The 18,673-nt window shown below is 41.6% G+C and overlaps 1 protein-coding gene across 1 annotated transcript; it reads right to left on the reverse strand.

Moving 5' to 3' along the window:
* Positions 1 to 595: 595 nt before the first annotated feature.
* Positions 596 to 18,484, reverse strand: LRRC40 (leucine rich repeat containing 40; the record flags this gene model as incomplete). Its single annotated transcript, XM_082003317.1, has 15 exons — positions 596 to 701; positions 1,669 to 1,854; positions 2,586 to 2,663; positions 4,338 to 4,448; positions 5,790 to 5,897; positions 6,799 to 6,907; positions 9,944 to 9,989; positions 12,746 to 12,836; positions 13,133 to 13,305; positions 14,397 to 14,539; positions 15,372 to 15,495; positions 15,921 to 16,050; positions 16,996 to 17,069; positions 17,589 to 17,770; positions 18,334 to 18,484. The coding sequence occupies 15 exons, from the start codon at positions 18,482 to 18,484 to the stop codon at positions 596 to 598; spliced, it is 1,812 nt and encodes a 603-aa protein (XP_081859443.1).
* Between the last annotated feature and the right edge of the window lie 189 nt (positions 18,485 to 18,673).

Here is an 18,673-nt window from a genome sequence, read left to right on the forward strand (position 1 = left end):
AGTGCAGCTCCCAACATCACCCACCTTTTGCTCACTTCTGCACGAGGCGCTCGCAGGCTGCAGGACATCCCCTGCCCTCTCCTCCCTCACCACATGCCCTAAGGGTTCAAGCATTTTATCACGTACAGACCAGTAACCAGTTTTTTGAGGCAGCAGCAAAGAGAGACAAATATCTTACAGGAGGTTATAAAACCGGCATCCAAAAAATCAAAATGTTTACTTCTGCCTTTTGCTCAAATGCTTTGATGTTGACAATTCTTTTAAAAATTAGCTTAATTGTAGAAAAAACATTGTCACTATTACTGAAGGCATCTTTCAACAGCATTCTTTATTACAAAAAGTGTAAACACACAGTGCGGTATTTTAAAATGCACTCTCGAAACATGCAGCCTTGAGGGGAAAATGTTTCACAGGTGCGTTCTTTCTTAACAGGCAAACGGCAAACAGGATTAGAAATGCTTTATGGCACAGGCCAGGTGAGCAAGGAGCCGAGGAAGGAGGAGGAAGGGGGTAAAACCCTCCAGCACTCAGCCGGACAGGATAATACTTTGTTTGTACTTCACTCCCGAGTCTGCAAAGGACACAGACTATTGCATCAAGTGGGAATTCGGCTCCTCAGGTACTCCAGCACCGCAGCTGTTCCTTTTGCCAAAATGGCTGCTCGGGGAGTGCGGAACGGATTTCCTTCTAGCAGAAGCGTCCTAGAACAAGAGAGACTGTGAGTTACTTGCAGAAAGGCTTTTCCTTGTACCAATGCATTCATACACGGCATATGGGTTTTTTCATCTTCTGAAATTCCTAAGTAATTCCTCTTCTACTAAAAATTTTCATTTCTGCTTCTCTAGTTCACACTAACTTATCTTCTTTAGAGACATCTGAATTTTAATTTGTGCTAATAAATTTGTGGTGGTATATTATTGTAGACACACAATACTTCCTCAGCAAGCCTCTGCTAGAAAATAGTGAGAAAGAACTTCTGAAACATAGAAATGGCACAATAAAAGGGGAAAACTACATTAAATCGTAACCCTCCACCTTCTAGCTTAGCTGCTAGCCCGCTGATCATCGGTACACAAACCTCTGTGGAGGTTTCTGCTTGGGGGGGCCAGGGGGTGTTTTATTTTGAAGTCCCCCTGGAAAGCGCACTGCACCGGGGAAAACCACACGGACCAGTAATTTGTCATCTTTTACGAGACAGACTACTTATGCGTTACTGTCTTTTCCGAAGTATAGCACATCCGGATATGCACAGCCGTGTCTCTATACGATACCCTGAACGTCACCCTGTCTCTCTCACAGCAACACGAGTTAACGTGCGCAGGGAAGGAGCTCAGCGGATCAGCTGACAAGCAGGGCTGTGGCTCGCCTGGCTTCTCTACAGGTGCACCCGCAGTGCCCCTGTGTGCCAGCATTACATTACACAAACCAACATAACCTTTCCGTTTTTTTTTTTTAAATCGTGAAACAACTCCCCCAATTCATTACAATATTGGGAAAATATGGAAGAAATGGCATTGTTTTACAAACGGTAAGAGAGATCCTTTTAGGGCACTGGGACCTACAAGCAAATATACTGCCAATTAGTACTTTTTTGTCTGACAAAATGTGCCCCGAAGGAATCAGTCAGAGTGTATTTTTCTAAAACAGTTCACCACTTAAAACACACACCTCAGAGTTTCACAGTTTCCAAGCTCTGGTGGCACCTGGAGGAGGTCGTTGTTCTGAAGGTCCAGTGTTCCAAGCTTGTCCATCTTCTTTAGCTGCAGAGGGTCAATGGCCCCAACCTGATTGTTGCTGAGCAGGATAGTCTCCAGTGCTAGGATGTGATAAAGGACGCTGGGAAATACTTTAAATCTTCAGGAAGGAAAAGGAGGAAAACCAATGCAAGTCAGAAATAGGACATTCAAAAAATCAGCAGCCTTTAAAATCAGACAGCACTTTAGCTGTGTTTATTTAAAGCAAATGTTTAAACAAGCTGCACTGAAAGGAGGAAGCATCCGCTATTTCACCTTGCACGCAGAGTGACTGGAGCGCGCACAGCGACAGCTCAGCACCTCGAACAGGACTGCTGGCCAACCACGCTCGTTTGACGAGGCTGGCGTGTCTCACAGAACGTGACTCGCCAGTGTAAGGACAGGAGAACAGCAGCCAGCTGCTCTCTTGCGTACTTAAGAAACACCCTGCAGAGGCAGAGCAACGCCAGCGCCGTCGCTGCTGTAAGCTGCAGCAGCAATGGCAGACGCTCCGCAGGGACACCACTCGGCTGCTTCCTGCCCACCACTCCCCTCATGTTCTTCCAACGCTCAGAACTGCTGCATTATGGATGCCAAAGGGTGCTCCTGTTGGTGTCTGGTTTTGGATATATTGTTCACAAGATTGTTTGATCCCTTTTTTAACCAGTTGCTACCCTCCCTCTAAAAATACACTACCCATTGTGTAAAGAAGTTTATTCACTTCATCGGTTTTAAGCCTCACAGCTAGCTGATCAAGTGCCTCCGCATTCTTACATCACAGGAAAATCATAATGAATTCAGCCCAGTTCTTTTTACTATTGTATAAAAAAAAAAATCTGAATAGTTGCTCACCTATTAAAAGAAAGATTTATTATTTGCAGTCTTGTCAGTGCCTCCATTTCCTCAGGTAAAGATGTCAAACAATTATTTCTGTGTATCAAATGAAGACAAACAATAATCACTAACTCCTAGGAAGTTTTAGTTAAGAATCCACAGAGACAGAATGTGCATTTTTATCAGTGCTAACATGCTGTCTTAAACCAATTAATTGCTTCGCAAATGGGTCAAGACCATGCTCAAGTATGGATGCTTGCTAATGCAAGCGAGGTTCGCGTTCTCATTTATGCCAGTAGGAGATTTAAAAGTCTGTCCTCTAAAGACTCCCAAGTATTTCAAAGCATCTAACACCACCACAAACCCGCCTGGCAATCCAGCTCCTTGGGTTTCAGAGGAAAGCTGACGAAAACGCCCAGATCTTGGTGCCAAAGTGAATCAGCAGGAAACTCTAAACCTCTTAAAAATTCATTTTGCCTGCTGTGACACACTCGTTTATGGCTACTGTTACCCTAGTGTTTCCCACAACTGGAAGCCATTCAGAAGCCTCTGAATACAAGGAAGATGGGGGTTTGTAAGGACAAACAAGGAATGTCCTGAATGTGAGACAAAGAGCCATTACAGGAAAATAACTACAACTCACTAAAAGATGCCCAGACTTAGACCTAAGTTCTTAATCATGGAGATATTCAATCTCATTCCCTCATCAGTCTCCTATTATCACTCGTTTCTTCAGCCTAACTCCTCCAGCAGCAGCACACACGTCACTGCATCGCAGCTCATCTGGTCCGATCCCCAGAGCGGGTGGCCCAGGACCATGTCCAGACGGGTGCTGGGTATCTCCAAGGCTCGAGACTCCACCACCCCCCTGGGCAACCCGTGCCAGCGCTCGGTCACCCTCGCACTGGAAAAGTTCAGAGGGACCCTCCTGTGTCTCCGTGTGTGCCCGCAGCCTCTGGTCCTGTCACTGGGCACCACCGGCAGAGCCTGGCTCCCTCCTCTCAGCATCCCCCCCACGGGTGTTTGTATGTGTGGATGAGACCCCCTGAGCCTGCTGTGCTCCCGGCTGAGCAGCCCCAGTTCCCTCAGCCTCTGCTCGCAGGAGATGCTCCCGTCCCTTCATCTTGGTGGCCCCTCGCTGGACTCGACTCTCTCCAGGCACAGGCAGATTACTTTAAACCAAAACAAAGTAAAACTGTCTCTGCAACTGTGCTCTGCTGCCCTTCATTTTCTGAAACACCGCAGATAAGAAACACCAGCGAGCTAATCCTGATGTCTAAACAAGTGCAATGAGCATTTTTCCGAAGTTAGAGAAGGTAAAATGGCAGTAACTAACTATCTATTGCAAATGAAATACCTATAAACAGCTTCAGTTTCAGGCAGCACAACAAAGTTTGTACCTTCACCGTACTACTTCCCAGCTACCCTCCAGGATTGTTTGGTGTTGGGGTTTGAGGGTTTTTTGGGGAGGAAGAGGGGCCATTTTTAAATAGCAACTTGACATCTCTGAGAACCTCTTTATGTCTGAGGCAAGACCTTTCAACACAGCCAGTCTCAGAGCCTGTCCACTTGTTTCTTGTGGTTTTCTTTAACCAATGCCTAAATCTAGGCCACTTGCTATTTCAGATCTGCTGGTCACTCAACTGTCACGGAGGCATTTGAGGAAATGAAAAATTATTTCAGTACTGCCATTCCACTGTAACAGATGGCTCCCTTAAAAAGGCATGAAAACAAGTTACCAAGAAAGAAAGTCCAACACACGTCACAAACCTGATATCCAAATGTGTTAATTTATGGAGCATGCAAAGCTCCAAGGAAATAGATGAGATTTTATTGAAGCCAAGGCTGACATCACAAACTGAGTCTTTCAGCTCCACAATCCTGAAACGCAATATGAATATACTTTTATTATGTAAGCTCATGCTTGCACTCTATTTTCCAAGTTATGTTTTGGTCCACAAGTCAATGACACTCTATGTTTCCTGACATTTCAGAAACAATTTTGTGGAGTGAAAATAATGGAAACTTCCCCTGCAAAAGCTGCCTGTCCTGGAGTCTTACACCTGATGTAAAGACAAAGCTCAGAAGCACTTTTTTCTTTTTAATTATATTAAGATGTTTTGGTGAAAAATGTTTAAAAGTTCAAAAAGTTAGTTGTTGAATCCCTGTAACAGAATCTCTGGTTTAGCCCTAAAAACAAAAAGGTAGTTAAATGAGAAAATACTCATCTCTCCTATCCGGACTGCCACCGAATTCTCTGGCTCTTAGCAGCTGCACACCTGCACCTTCCTCCCCAGTGAATGCAACAGCCTCTAATACAGTGAGAAAGCATGGGAGGCACAGGCATTCTCTCACTGAATTGATCTTCTATCAATTATACCTAAAAGAGATTTTTCCCTACAAGAAAGAGATAGCACCTTTTCAAGTTCTATGTGCTAAAGGTTAAGTGTTCAGCACACTTGGGTCCAGGAATGGAAATAAGTTACCCTCACAAATGCAGTGGTATCCTTAAAAATCAGCTTTCGTGATTTTCTTGGGCTACCAGAGATGCAGTAACTTTCCTCCTTACACAAAAAGGCTATTTATTCCCATTGGTGTCAACAGAAAGCTTTTCCTTGACTGAGGATGAAGTAACAAGTGCAATAATATCAAATGCTATGTGATGGGACACAAAATCTATCAAGAGGCATGAAAATTGTTCAGGCATCCTTAAAAAAAAAAAACCACACAAAGTTGAAGAAACTGAATTTAAACAGAACCTCAGCTGTAGTACAAAGCTATCACCCAGTGAAGTGGTGAATCCACAGATTATCTTCCTATGGGAAAAAGACCACTTTGTAGAGAAAACAATACTACACGGTAGTTAACTACAGCACTTCATTATTATGAGAAGTCACATCAGTCTCCCCTCATTCATTTCAACAATGCTTAGCAAAGCAAGATGAAAAACAGCATGTAATGAAAGCACCATTGAGTACAGCCAAGCTTCTTTTTACTGCCATCTTCATGCTAATCCATGAACCCACCTGCATGCTACTCGTACGAGAAATGCCAGTGTAGTATCTATTCAGCATCTCAATTACACTTTCATTTGCGTGTGTGAGCGTATACACACATACATAGCATGAAGTGTAAATATACTTGATTAGGGAAAACACAAGATGCTGAGGAACAAAAGTAGAAAAGAAAGTAACAACTAGAGAATGGCCTTCACAAAAGTACCTTGGAGGAATTTCATTCAGCTGATTTTTGCTGAAGTTGACAGTGGCGACGGGATTGCTTCTGACTGCATCGAACATTTCATCAGGAATCGCAGCTGCCTGTTTCTCACTAAACAATGAGAAGCATTTAGCTGAGTAATACAAACAAGTTAATAATTTCCCATTTTTTAGCAAGATGAGTGGTGGCATAGGTATATAAATAGCTACAATCTGCAGTCCTGGAAGGACTGTTAATCAGAAAGCTACCAATCACTGCACCATGCTACACAGCGTCTGGGTGGCAGTATCATTCCACCCTGGCACCCTGATCTGTTCTCTTGCTTAAGAAAATCGGCAAGAGCTGAGTTATGTAACCACCTCAACAAATGTGTGAATGCTGCATACTGGGCCAGAAAGCATAGCAAGATTGGCATTAAACAGATTTCCCCCTCTCAGCTTGGAAAACATCCCCAGCACAGCGATGTGTAACTCGGGTAAGTACTCAGTTTGGAGCTTCCGAACGTTTGTGGTGACCAAAGCCACCCCAGCCCTTTCACCAGCGAGGTCCTTTCCGCGTTCCAGCCCTCAGCAGGACTATGCATTTCAGCAGGCAGTTTTCAGCAAATGGGGTTTTCTTCCCCGTTCCCAAACTAACAAGTTACATTGTTGGTTAGATTTAAGAAATAACTGGATAGATACTCACCTACTACAAGATGTTTTGAGACTTAATGGTAATTGTTAAAGAAGTTTAAAAGGTATGAAAAGCACCTGAAGGTATCAAGCATTCCAGTGAGTTAAAAGGAATGTTACTGTGGAATATTTGATAATACAAAGAAATTATTTTTTTAAAACTGCAATTCAAATCTGCCTACTCTTGAGCACATCAATTAAAGTGAAAAATGCACAACTGCAGCAGGGTTTGCAGACAATTTGATATATATCATGAAGGAAATTTATTTTTTAAAAGGCAAAAAAAAGATAGGAAAGCGTTCTTATGGCTTTAGAAATAGGTAAAATTTCAAAACACATACCTATATTCCAGTAATTTTAGTGAAGATATAGCGTGCATGTTAATCCTTGACTGACTTGGAAGAGTCATGGCTGTCACAGGAGGTTCTTCATTTGGGCTAGTTACATCATCTAGAGATAACATATGTATATAGTCACACAAACTACAGGCTGCAGGCAGACCTGAACGACCTAGAGGGAGAGATTTAGTGTCCCTAGTCACCAGCCATCCACCCTTTTTAACTCTTCCTGTATTCTGGCTCAATTGCATATAATCTGATTCAGATTATTTCAAGAATCTTCTAGTAAGGTTTTTTTTTAATCTTGGGTTTCTGGCTTTTTGTTTGTTTGGGGTTTTTTGGTTTTTTTGGGGCGGGGGAGAGGAGAGGGGTTGACTTGGATTTTTCAAAAAAAAAAAAGGTCAGGAAGCAACAGAGATGTTATGCTAGCGGTAGCTAGCTGTTATGTTAGGCAGTAGGCTGCAAGGGGTGGGAAGCTAGGAACAATGATCAACAGGGAAGTTGGGCTAGAAATGATGATCCAGATCCACCTATATCCAGGACAGAAAGTCTGACCACAATTTTAGTTAAAACATTAACTTTTATAAACCATCATACCCGCTGTAGTGTTCTTTTAACTACTATCCACAATCCACACAAAAAAGCTATTGGTGTTGCAAGGCCTCTGTGACTGTTCAAGAAATGCAAATTAAAAGCGTTGTTCTGCACACCTGAGGTGCGGCATCGCACCCTAAGGATTCACATATGCCTAAGTAAGGTGAAGCTTAGCTAAAATTCCAAACACATGATAAATCCAACTTCCACTAAAGGAAACTGAACAGAACCCTATGGAAATCCAGCAGCATTCATGAATAAACGTCTACTAACAACTGCACCTAACCACAAATAGTTATCCTTTCATTAAGAAAGGTCAAAAAGAGTCAAAAACAAGCTAAAAACAAGAAACAGGAGGACTTTTTCCAGTTTAAACCTCTACAGAAATAGGACTGCTACTGGTTCAGCTCCAACTTAGATGCCGTAACTGGGGGTGTAAAATCATAAGCATTGCTGTAAATGCAAGACTTTAGCTAATTTTATTATCCACAATTATATCATCTATTATAGTTCACCAGATAAGCTTCCAAGTATGTACTCTAACATCCAATTAATTTTTGTCAATAATATGTCAGATTTGCATGGAACCTGACATTTTGAAGCAATTTTATACGCTGCAGTAACCTAATTAATACTGCCATCCTCTGGCAGACGGAGAGAAAACCCACTTAACAAAAAGGAAAATTCTCACATACCATTTTCCATAAAAGTTGCTTGCATGTATTATCAAGGTCCCTTCTAAATTAAGAAGTTGTCCTGGTTTCAGCCAGGATGCAGCTGGTTTTCTTCACAGAAGGTAGCGTGAGGGAATGTTTTGGATTTGGGATGAGAAACTGTTGATAACGTGCTGATGTTTTGGGTTGTTGCTGAGCGGTCAAGGACAGTCCAGCTCCTCGTGCTGGCCTGCCAGCGAGCAGGCTGGGGGTGCACGGGGAGCTGGGAGGGGGCACGGCCGGGACCCCTGACCCAGGCTGGCCAGAGGGATATTCCCTACCATAAGACGTCATGCCCAGTACATAAACTGGAGTTGGCCGGGGGGCAGAAATCGCTGCTCAGGGACGGGCTGTCGATTGCCGGGTGGTGAGCAATCGCTGTATTGGGCATCACTTGTTCTTGTACATTCTTTGTCGGTATTGTTATTGTTGTCATCATTGTTGTTCCCTTCTCTCTTGCTGTCCTATTAAACTGTTTTTATCTCAACCCACGAGTTTTTTCCCAATTCTCTCCCCCGTCCCACTGGAGGAGGGGGAGCGAGCGAGCGGCTGTGTGGTGCTTAGTTGCTGGCTGGGGCTAAACCACAAAGTTTAGCATTTAGAAGTTAAGCATTTTTTGCCATTTAAGCGCAGCGTAATGATTTCCATATTGTATTTAACATGACCAGCGAGCTCAGTCTTTTTGCCTACTTTATGTTTTAAAACTTTAAAAAGATAAAGATTTCTAAAGATGGTAAACTGAAGTCCTGTTTTGAAAGGATTTCATCTTCTCAGCATGCAAGTTACTTAAAGACTCTGACAGCCTGCTTCCACTATAATAAAAAATAAACTGTCATCTCCACTATTTTGTTTAGGAAACAGAACAAAAAAAAAAGAGAAAAAAAAAAAGTCAAAATATCTCAGTGAATTAGAAGCCCAGGTATCAATCTGGAAAGGGACTTGAGTGTGCAGAAGCAACTAGCAACTTTTTGTCTGCTTTTTTAACACGATCAGTTCATTTTTACAAAGTACTGCATCTGTTAAGAGATGTTAAGAGAAATGTGATACAGAATCGCCTAGGTGCTTTTTAATCCACAGAGGCAGAGCTTTGAATCCAAGAGGATTCTGCGAAAACCATACAGCATTTGTGCAGAGAGCTAATCCCCCTGAATGAAAAATTTCACCTGATTTTCTGCTTTGTGACTTTTTAATTATTTCTATAGGGAATGTTAGGATCAAGACTATTAGCTAGTAGAAAGATGAATTCTAACAGGCCAGGATTAGAATGATGTTTAAAATAATCAAGTTACTTTCTCCCCCAAAACTTTTTATATTCTTAGTCAGCTACGTGGTAGACTTCATGGCATCACCAAGACTTTAAGGCAGACTTTTTCATGCACGTACTTTCTGGCAATCACTTCTGTGACTGTACCCATGCCATTACATGAATGAGTAATACATAATACCTTTGCAAAAGCTCACCTACTCTTCTATACTGTGACCAAACCAGCAGACAGATGGCAAGCTTAAAAAGAAGAAGCCCTTATGTAAACCTCCCGTGATGTTCAGGAGAAAAATTAAAAAAGCTACTGGAATTCCTCATGCAAAATGCATACAGGGACCAGGGGAAAAAATACTCAAAATTGGTTTTCTACATTATAACCTTCAAGAATGTTTCTTATTTGGTATTATCTAACAGAATAAGAAAAAGAAATATAAGAGCAAACTGTTGAGTAAAGAAAACTCTATTATTGCAGGTTAACAGAAGGAAACTGGATTGTAACAGCTACTCTCTGTAGGGTATTTTATTTTAATTTCTTAGAAAGATTCCCTTTAAAATGTAGTGCAACGTAGCAACATACCTTGGATTTTGCTTCTTAGGTATTTCAGAAGTTCCTGGGTGCCTTTCTTTAAAAAAAGGATAAAAAAAAAAGTCAACAAGCATTTGCCAGCCAGTGTTTATACAGCGCTCTGACAATGAAGAATGACAGTTCCACTCACACAAGTGGAGCCCATAGCACTGCTGCCTATAAAAGCCACCTAATGCTTCCATAGAAAAACCCTTTTCTCAGCAGCTTATGAACTTGCTTACCTACAATTTTGTTTGTTTATTCCAGTTGAAAATTTCCAATCTCGTGTCACTACCTCAGGTTCCACATTTTTAGGTTTTATCTAAAATACTTAGCTAGTTCCAATAGCAATGAAAAAATGTTCAAATAAACTTAATCTTCTCTTTAAAAAGGTTTAAAACAATTATGCTTTGGAGAAGAAATTTAGTATTGTCAAAGCAGCTGACTGTTCAATGTTCCGTAACTTTTTAAGTCCAAAATTATAAACTCTGGGAAAAACACCGTGGTTTACATAATTTGCACAGATTTTTAACAGCTGGATTGTCCAAAGATTTGACTTTCAATCCTCTCATAGCAACTTCTACTGGCCAAAGACGGTTACTATCTGCATAATCTCTGAGTAATTAAGTGTAATCTCATCCATCCCATTTGTTTTAGGATAAAGCTTTGTTTCCCTTACTGTTTCACATGCTTCTCCTCGATGCTTTAAAACCAGGACTGACCTGAAGCGCTGAATACGAATTAACATTTCTCATTCTAGCTGACAACTATACTACACACAGTAAGGGACTGACTGATCTGAATATAGAGGGGCTAACGGAAATGTGAAAGTGCGAAAGGAAGGAATTCCCACAAGGAACCTGGTGAGACAACCAAAACAGAAGACAAAAGACTGAGAAAGAGAGGCCAGAGGAGACTGGGACTGACTGCAGGCACAGCTAGACGGGCATGTGCTGAGCTGAGCACAGCAAGAGAAGCAAATAAGGAAGAACCTGGACACTTCAAAGTAAAGGGTGAAGGTCAAACAGAAAGCTGAGTAACAGCCACGTGGCTGGCGGGGAGAGGAAAGCAGACCATAAGACAAAGCTCAACAGCCAGGAGACGGTATGTTATGCAAAAAGCAGAGACTAGGATTTAACAGAAGACAACTGGAAATTTATCAAGAAACAAGAATGGGTTTGAACTTGAATGAGAGGTCTGAGGAAAAGGAAAAGATGAGACGGAGCAGTGATGGACAAAAGAAGAATCTGTGCCTGCTAGACTATATTTACACACCAGTCCTTGCCAATCCTTAATCTCTTAATCCTTAATATTCACTTGCTGCTAAGAAGTGCCTGCGGAACCCTATAAGATTTATCAATTACTCCTCTAAATCAAGTGTAAAAAAAATCTAGATAGCCATATAAAATTCCCATTATATGAATTTACAGTGTTGGTAATGGATCAAGACAATAAAGTATAAAATGTCGCATTACACACATTTATGCTCCTATATTTGAAAGACTGCGAATCCTCAGAAGCTAGGGAATACCAGAACTAAAGTATCCAGGCAACCCTAACTCAGATTCCTTTGCATGTACATTTTAAGCAAACTTTGAGCTCTGGAATCATGTATGACTTCCATCCATGGAAACCCTGCTCATTAATTTAGCACATGCAATGCTCACTTAATCAGATACACAACGTTTTCCCTCTTCGGACAGATACTTCAGAATTTCATTTCAACAGAGCTGAAAATTGTTGCTTATTTTTAGAGAATCCCAGTGCTGGCAAAAGCACAGAAAGAAGTAATGTATACCACCAATGAGAAGAGGGGCCTCCTGGGGAAAAAATAAAAGGGAATTCTATAGCAGCAGTAGTGCCCGCACTCCAGCCTCCCTGCTGCCCCATGTACTTGTCTTCTCATGCACAATTCACACTTTCACTTTGCTGGTTACCCACAGAGAGAACACAGATCTGAGGTTACAGAATCATAGAATGGTTTGGGTTGGAAGGGACCTTAAAGATAATCTAGTTCCAAGGCAGGGACAACTTCCACTAGACCAGGTTGCTCAAAGCCCCATCCAACCTGGGCTTGAACACTTCCAGGGATGGGGCAGCCACAACTTCTCTGGGCCATCTGTTCCACTGCCTCACCACCCTCATAGTGAAGAATTTCTTCCTTGTATCTACTCTAAATCTACCCTCTTTCAGTTTAAAGCCATTGCCCCTTGTCCTATCGCTACATACCCTTGTAAAAAGTCCCCCTACAGCTTTCTTGTACGTGCCCTTCAGGTACTGGCAGGCTGAAGGTTTTCTTATCCGTTAAGAAAACGTAGTACATCAGATTTTCATTGCTCAAAATGCACCTGCCACCAAATACCCTTTGGAAATTGAATCTTAGATCCTTAATTCAGGCAAATAGGAAATTAAAAACAGAAATCCATGCTCATCTCGGAAAAGCCTGATGTAAAGTACTCGCCTCGCACTGCGATGAACTGTAATTGCAACAGGATTAGACAGATGACTGCTGCCTTATCCTTTTCTTCACAGACATCCATTGCTTCATTTGCAATATAGATTATAACATCTGTAGCAAATCAGAAACAGGTCCTATAAAGCAAGAACCTCCTTTATTCCACAGCCCTCATGATCCTATGCACTGCATCAGACTCCAGTAGAAAGCCGCAACAGACACAAACAAGGGAGATGGATTAAAGTTGCATAGGCTACTTGTAATCTGGATGTTTTGTAATTTAAATGTTTTGTCTACACAATTTGGATAACGTAGATGTGCAACATAATCAAACTTTATACACCATCTACAGTGCTTACTTGCAGAAGGTCTCTTCGAATGGTTCTCAAAGGATTTCCCTCTAATGCCAGGAATTTCAACTGCGGAAGGTTCCCCAATGTGTACGGCAATCTGCAAATGGGAACAACTCATTTCAAAGCAGCTTGAAAACAAATTCTAAAGAATTTCAATGGTTTGTCAGATGGCCTGGCACTCTGAAGCTCAGGTTCAAATAAAAAGATACAGAATATATTACATTTAAGAAAGGCAGAGTTTCATCATAGCATTTACACCATATAGAAATGGTTCCTTCATTTTATGATTGAGCCTTTTTTAAATTACATTTTACAAAGTGAAATACATCGGCTGTAGAATTAGATGTCATTAGCTATGTCTCATCACAGAATTAATGCAGTTTTTAACATTACCTACTGATATCATTGTTGGTGAGGTCAAGTCGCTCCAGCTTCTGAAGCAGAGTAATTTCATCAGGAACTGATTTTATCTTGTTGTCTCTAAGTTCCAATACAGAGAGGGAGTTCAGATGCTTCAGATTCTCTGCATTTAATATTTCAATCTGATTTTCACCAGCATGCAACTCCTACGGAAACAAAGATCGCCTACAATTATTTTACTCTAGTAACATTACTTTGTAACTTACTAATCTCCTGAAATAGTAGCACTGGCAAAAACGTATGGTGACGTGGAGAAAATACAGATCTTGATTCCCTTTCATCTGCATATGAAGCATCTATCAAAGCCTCCAAAGATCCAGAGACACAAGTCTGAACTTAGCTTTTCTGAAGCCATCACAGAACCCTCAGCTTTGAGTTCCATTTCCAAGCCTGGAATAAATTTGCTCTGCATTTCTCAAGAACTTGTCAACAACTTATTTGCTCAAGAAGTTTCTTAAATTCCAAGTTATAGGAATAGAGGGCAGGTCTCCATGTACCTGTTGGAAATGTTTCACTTGTAAAGGAAAAATCTAATGGTTCTTTAGACCAAAAAGAGTGTACACATGCTGCTGGACACACTCAAGAGACTGTACTTCACATATTAACACGCATTTTGTTAGAAAATGCTAAAATAGCTTGAAACTGCTGAATTCAGAGTTATGCAGAACTAAGATGGTATCTGCATTCTTTGATCGATTTGGTCATTGGAAACAACACAGTGATACAGGCATTCAGTTGGCCCAATCATTTTTCTATTAGAGTAAGAAATTTCTGAGGTTCTGAGGTAGGTGATTTTCAATTTTACACATATCAGGAATTAAGCCTACAAAACACTAGAAAGATTTGACTATGCTAAAAGGAAAAAAAAAAATGTATACTCCGCAGTTACAAAGAAAAAAATGATAGTGAACAAAGTCAATTTAGCCAGAAAACGTTCCTAGAGATAAAAAACTGTTGCAGGCAATATTAGATCTAGTTTTCCAGTCATTCCTCTCCTCAATATTTCTTTTATTTTCCAAATCTGAAAAGTACTGCTGCAAATTTTTCTTCCAAGTAACCTTACAATTGACCAATGTGCACAATAAGAGCAACTGCAAATGGGGATGTATTAAATAGAGTTCCACAGACAGAACTATAAACTTTTGATCACAGCAATTCACAAAAATTTGAAGTAACAGCTATTATTTTAAGTTTACAGCAAATACGTTTACAGTATACCAACCATTTCAAACCTTACCTTCAGTAATTTGCATGAGGGAAATTCTGGTAAGGAACGTAATTTATTTTTTCTCAGATAAAGTTGTTCTAAAGATGCCATAGTTGCCAATTTCGAAGGTACAGTTTCCAGGTAGTTCTTAGTACAATCCAGTTGTCTTAAGCCTATAGAAGTAAGCGTGCAAGCGACAAATGGGAAAAAAAAGGTAAAAGTTGTTTTCTACAGAAGCATAAATATCTCGGTTTTTAAAATAAATATAACAACATTTTTGACAATCAGAATTTTGGAAAAAATCAAATCAGCATCAGCATTTCTGAAAACAAGACATCTGCTTTTCAGTTGTTCTTCATAGGACATTCTGGAATGCTTTCAACGACACTGCCAGTTACTAGTTCTTGTTTAAAGTATGGGACTGGAGGGAACAAGAAAGGGTCTAATATTGTAGACCATCTCAGAAATATCTGCAGGTAATTTCTCTAGCATTTACAAAAGCTGGCAATCTACCACCTGTTCCTGTAGACTTGTGATAGCTATTAAAATACACCTTTCATCTCAACCACTAGTCAGCTTGATATTTAACATTCAAATAGTAGAATTCCATTTTAGCACTCTCTACTTTATGGGTTTTTTCTCTCAAAAAATTTCAACTCGCATTTATGCTTTATTTGCCACACAAAATATACAATAAGAAAAAAAAATTCTCAAATTGCTTATTGCAGTCATAAGGCTAACAACTCCTAAGCAGAAGAAGATATTAATCCGTACATTTTTCTGATCGTGTCCCATTTATCAAGAAATACGAACTGTAAGAGGACTCAAGTTTGATATACAGTAGCTGTAGCTGATTTTTTTAAATAATTCTGAACTAATATTCTTAAGAGTACCGTAACTCCTTAAGAATATATTTTTTAAATCCTAAACAATACATGCTTCATTTCTGAACATAACTACAGAACTGGCTATATGGCATTTAATAATCTGAGGAAACTAATTTACTTTTCATCGCACTGATATCTGCAGGCAGGTTCTTGAGTTGATTACAAGCCAAATTGAGTCGCACTAAGTTAATGAGCAAAGCGAAACTTGTTGGAATGTCTGTGAGATGGTTGTTGGACAGATCCTGAAGATTAAAAAAAGAGAGAGAGGAAGGGAGAGAGAGGTTAGAAATAGACATGTTTAAAATATCCCATGAGTACTGCTACGGCAAATTTAATTACTGGCAGAACATTAAAATTAGATGGCTGACATCTTCAGGATCTCCCTGGTAGAATTGTGAATGGAAGAAACAAGTCTCCCATGGCTGAGAGCTCACAAGGGATTTGATTTTTCTTTAAATATTTGGCAAACCCAAGAGCAAAACTTCGTTTCAAAAAAAAAAAAGAAACCACACCAAAAAATACACCATGTAATAACTGACAACCTACATAAGTCATTACACAAAGTTCTGCCATCTAAGCTATGGGGTTTTTTTAATTAGCAGTAGCAAAACATGGATAAAACAGCCTTTCTGCACAAATAAATATTTTTCAAAAAGTTGTAATTTACTAATTCTTCTAAATTGACAAGCTGTCCAAATCCATCCGGCAAGTGACTCAGTTCATTGTGATGAAGAAGAAGGCTCTTCAAATGTGACAACTGCATCAGCTCTTCTGGGATACTTTTCAGTTTGTTGTGGCTAGTATTAAAACATGGAACACAAAGGGAAAAAACAATTACTAAGTAGTCTTAAGAACATAACTGCATAAAGAACACTTCTGTTACATATGATGCTATCCAAACTAGAGTTACAACTTGTATCAGCTGGATTATTGGAGCCACACACAGCCTGTTGAAACACAAACTCTTCAGACCCAGGAGCAAGTACAAAGCACATCCAGCATCAGACACACTGGATATCCCCTGTTGGCACAGACAAACTGTTAATTACACCTGCAGGCTTCTGCAAAACATTCCCACACTGCAGCATACATGTATGCTTGCTGCTCAGGATACCGTCACTTTTAAGAAAAAAATCTGTCTCCTACAACCATTACAGCCCTCCACAATGGATTAGTTTCCGAGGAGAAATTAATTACAGTTGTTTATTTGTTCAAGAACACTTTTAATCCTCATCTGAATTTACAATATTCCAGCTGGACCTTGCATTCTTTTGTTTTATATAGCTCACACACACAGTGGCAGCATACCCTCTTTCTCCTTGTGCACAAATTTACAAAATTACTCCAGTAAACACAAGAATATGAACTTGCCAGCATGAACAAGATCTATACAATTATTCCCGAAGCGTATTATTCATGACGAAAAGTATTTTTGTTCCTTTAAAACAAAGTTGACAGACTGAGGCACATGAATGTAGGTACTGCTTTCATGTGACTATTTGAAGTACCGCTGTTTTCACATTCCAAGCAAGAGTGTGACTATGAGTATCAGTGAAAATAATTTTAACAAACCCAAGATCATCAGTTTTGATCCAAAACTTGCGATTCTCAATATACTAATATTCTCTAGTTAAAAATCTGAAATTAATTTTCTGAAAGAAAATTTTATATACTGCAATATACTCACACTGTGAAAGTCACTGCAATATTGCTCATGTTCCAGTTTTGTACCATGTACTTACCTGACATCAAGTTTCTGAAGATTTTCTAATTGTCCTAAAGCAGAAGGAAGCGATGTCAGTTGATTATCATGCACCTGGAAAATAAAGGTTTTGGAATACAGTTACTAATTTGTACCTTGTAGGTTTTCCTTCCCTAGTCCAGAAACAAATCAAGCTAACCTAATACACGGAATACTTTTGTATAAGAGTAACAGCTATGTACATGCCTCAGTGCAATTACCAATAGCAGCACTGCAACTGCCAATCTGGCAAAATTCTACTGAATTGCTAGTAAATGTTAAGAGATTACATAGGAAGGGGGGTGGGGTATGGTGCAGGAAAGGTGGTTGCATCCAGTAATAATCCATCCACTTCCTTCAGTGTCCAGAATGAAACTTCCTAGACCTTTCTACAGAACAGTACCCGCTACCAGCATAGAAAGTTGTATACTATCGGTGATCTGTAACAATGTTTTCTTTACCCTGAGAATACACCAATGCTGCTGCTACACATCCACCACTGCAGGGAAATGGAAAACAAAAGATCCAAGATCATGTTTTCCCACCTCCTGCAGAGAGAGCACAGTCCTACCATAATGGAATCGCTGTACTTACATCCAGAACAGTGAGTGCAGGCAGAAGCTTGACATCCTCCGAAAGACACTCCAGTTTGTTTGAGGCAAGTATCAGCTTGGTCAGATCTGTTTGCTCCCACCAGCGATCAGCAGCACCAAAAGAGAGATTTTGATGTGCTTCCTCTGGAGTATCCAAATTTATCCGCCACACATGTTGAGGCACTACATGCACAAACATACATGACAATTAAATTCTTGTGATATTTACTCTCAAACTTTCACTGTCATAGTGCTTTTCATATATACATACACACATAAGGAGTTTTTCTAGAGACATTTTTTCTAGAACTGACAATAACAAGCTGATGTAAATCTGCCAGCAACAGCCAAAAGTAAGCCAAGCTGCAAACAGATGGCAGGAAACATTCATTGTTACCGCTCCCTCAGCGTCTCCCCTGTCCCGCCCGGATGGCATTGCCAAGCATAAACCCTCCCAGCACCTGCACACACCGCGCCTGCTCGCTCAACTGAAGCCGTGTATTTCCAGGAGAGCCGAGGGCCCTGCACAGGGGCAGCCGCTCTCCGCCGGCTCCCACGGCGCCGCAGAGCGGCGCGGGCGGCAGGCCCAGGGCCGCCCCGGCTCCCCGCGGCAGCACGGCCGCTGCCACCCGCCCTGGGGCGGCCGAGGTGCGGCGAGGAGCGGCTGTAGCCGCCAGCCGCAGAGGAGGGCGAGGAGCAGCGCGTCCCCGCCGGCGCCGAGCTGCCCCACGCCGCCCCGCGCTCACCCTCACTGAGGCTCCGGCCCGACAGGTTTAGCTGTCCGCTCTTCCGAGCTGCCCGGATCAGCCCCTGCGGCACGGCGGGGCCCGGCTCCGCCGCCGGCCGCCTGAAGCCAGCGCGGGGGTCGCCCGCCCGCTCTCTCCGCGCCGTCGCCATCCCTCGCCGCAGCCGGCCCGGCGCCGCCCCGCCGAGCAGGCGGGGCCTGGCGAGGTCCCTCAGGCGGCGTCCCGGGCCCGCGGAGCGCTCCGGGGGCCGCCGCCTCCTCGGGCTGGGCGCGGCAGCCCGGCCCCCGACACGGCCTCAGCCGCCGCCATTTCCCGCCCGGCGGTGCGGGGCGGAAGCCAC

This window comes from Phaethon aethereus (genome assembly GCF_964289735.1).
Source record: "Phaethon aethereus genome assembly, chromosome: 8".
Lineage (NCBI taxonomy): Eukaryota > Metazoa > Chordata > Aves > Phaethontiformes > Phaethontidae > Phaethon > Phaethon aethereus.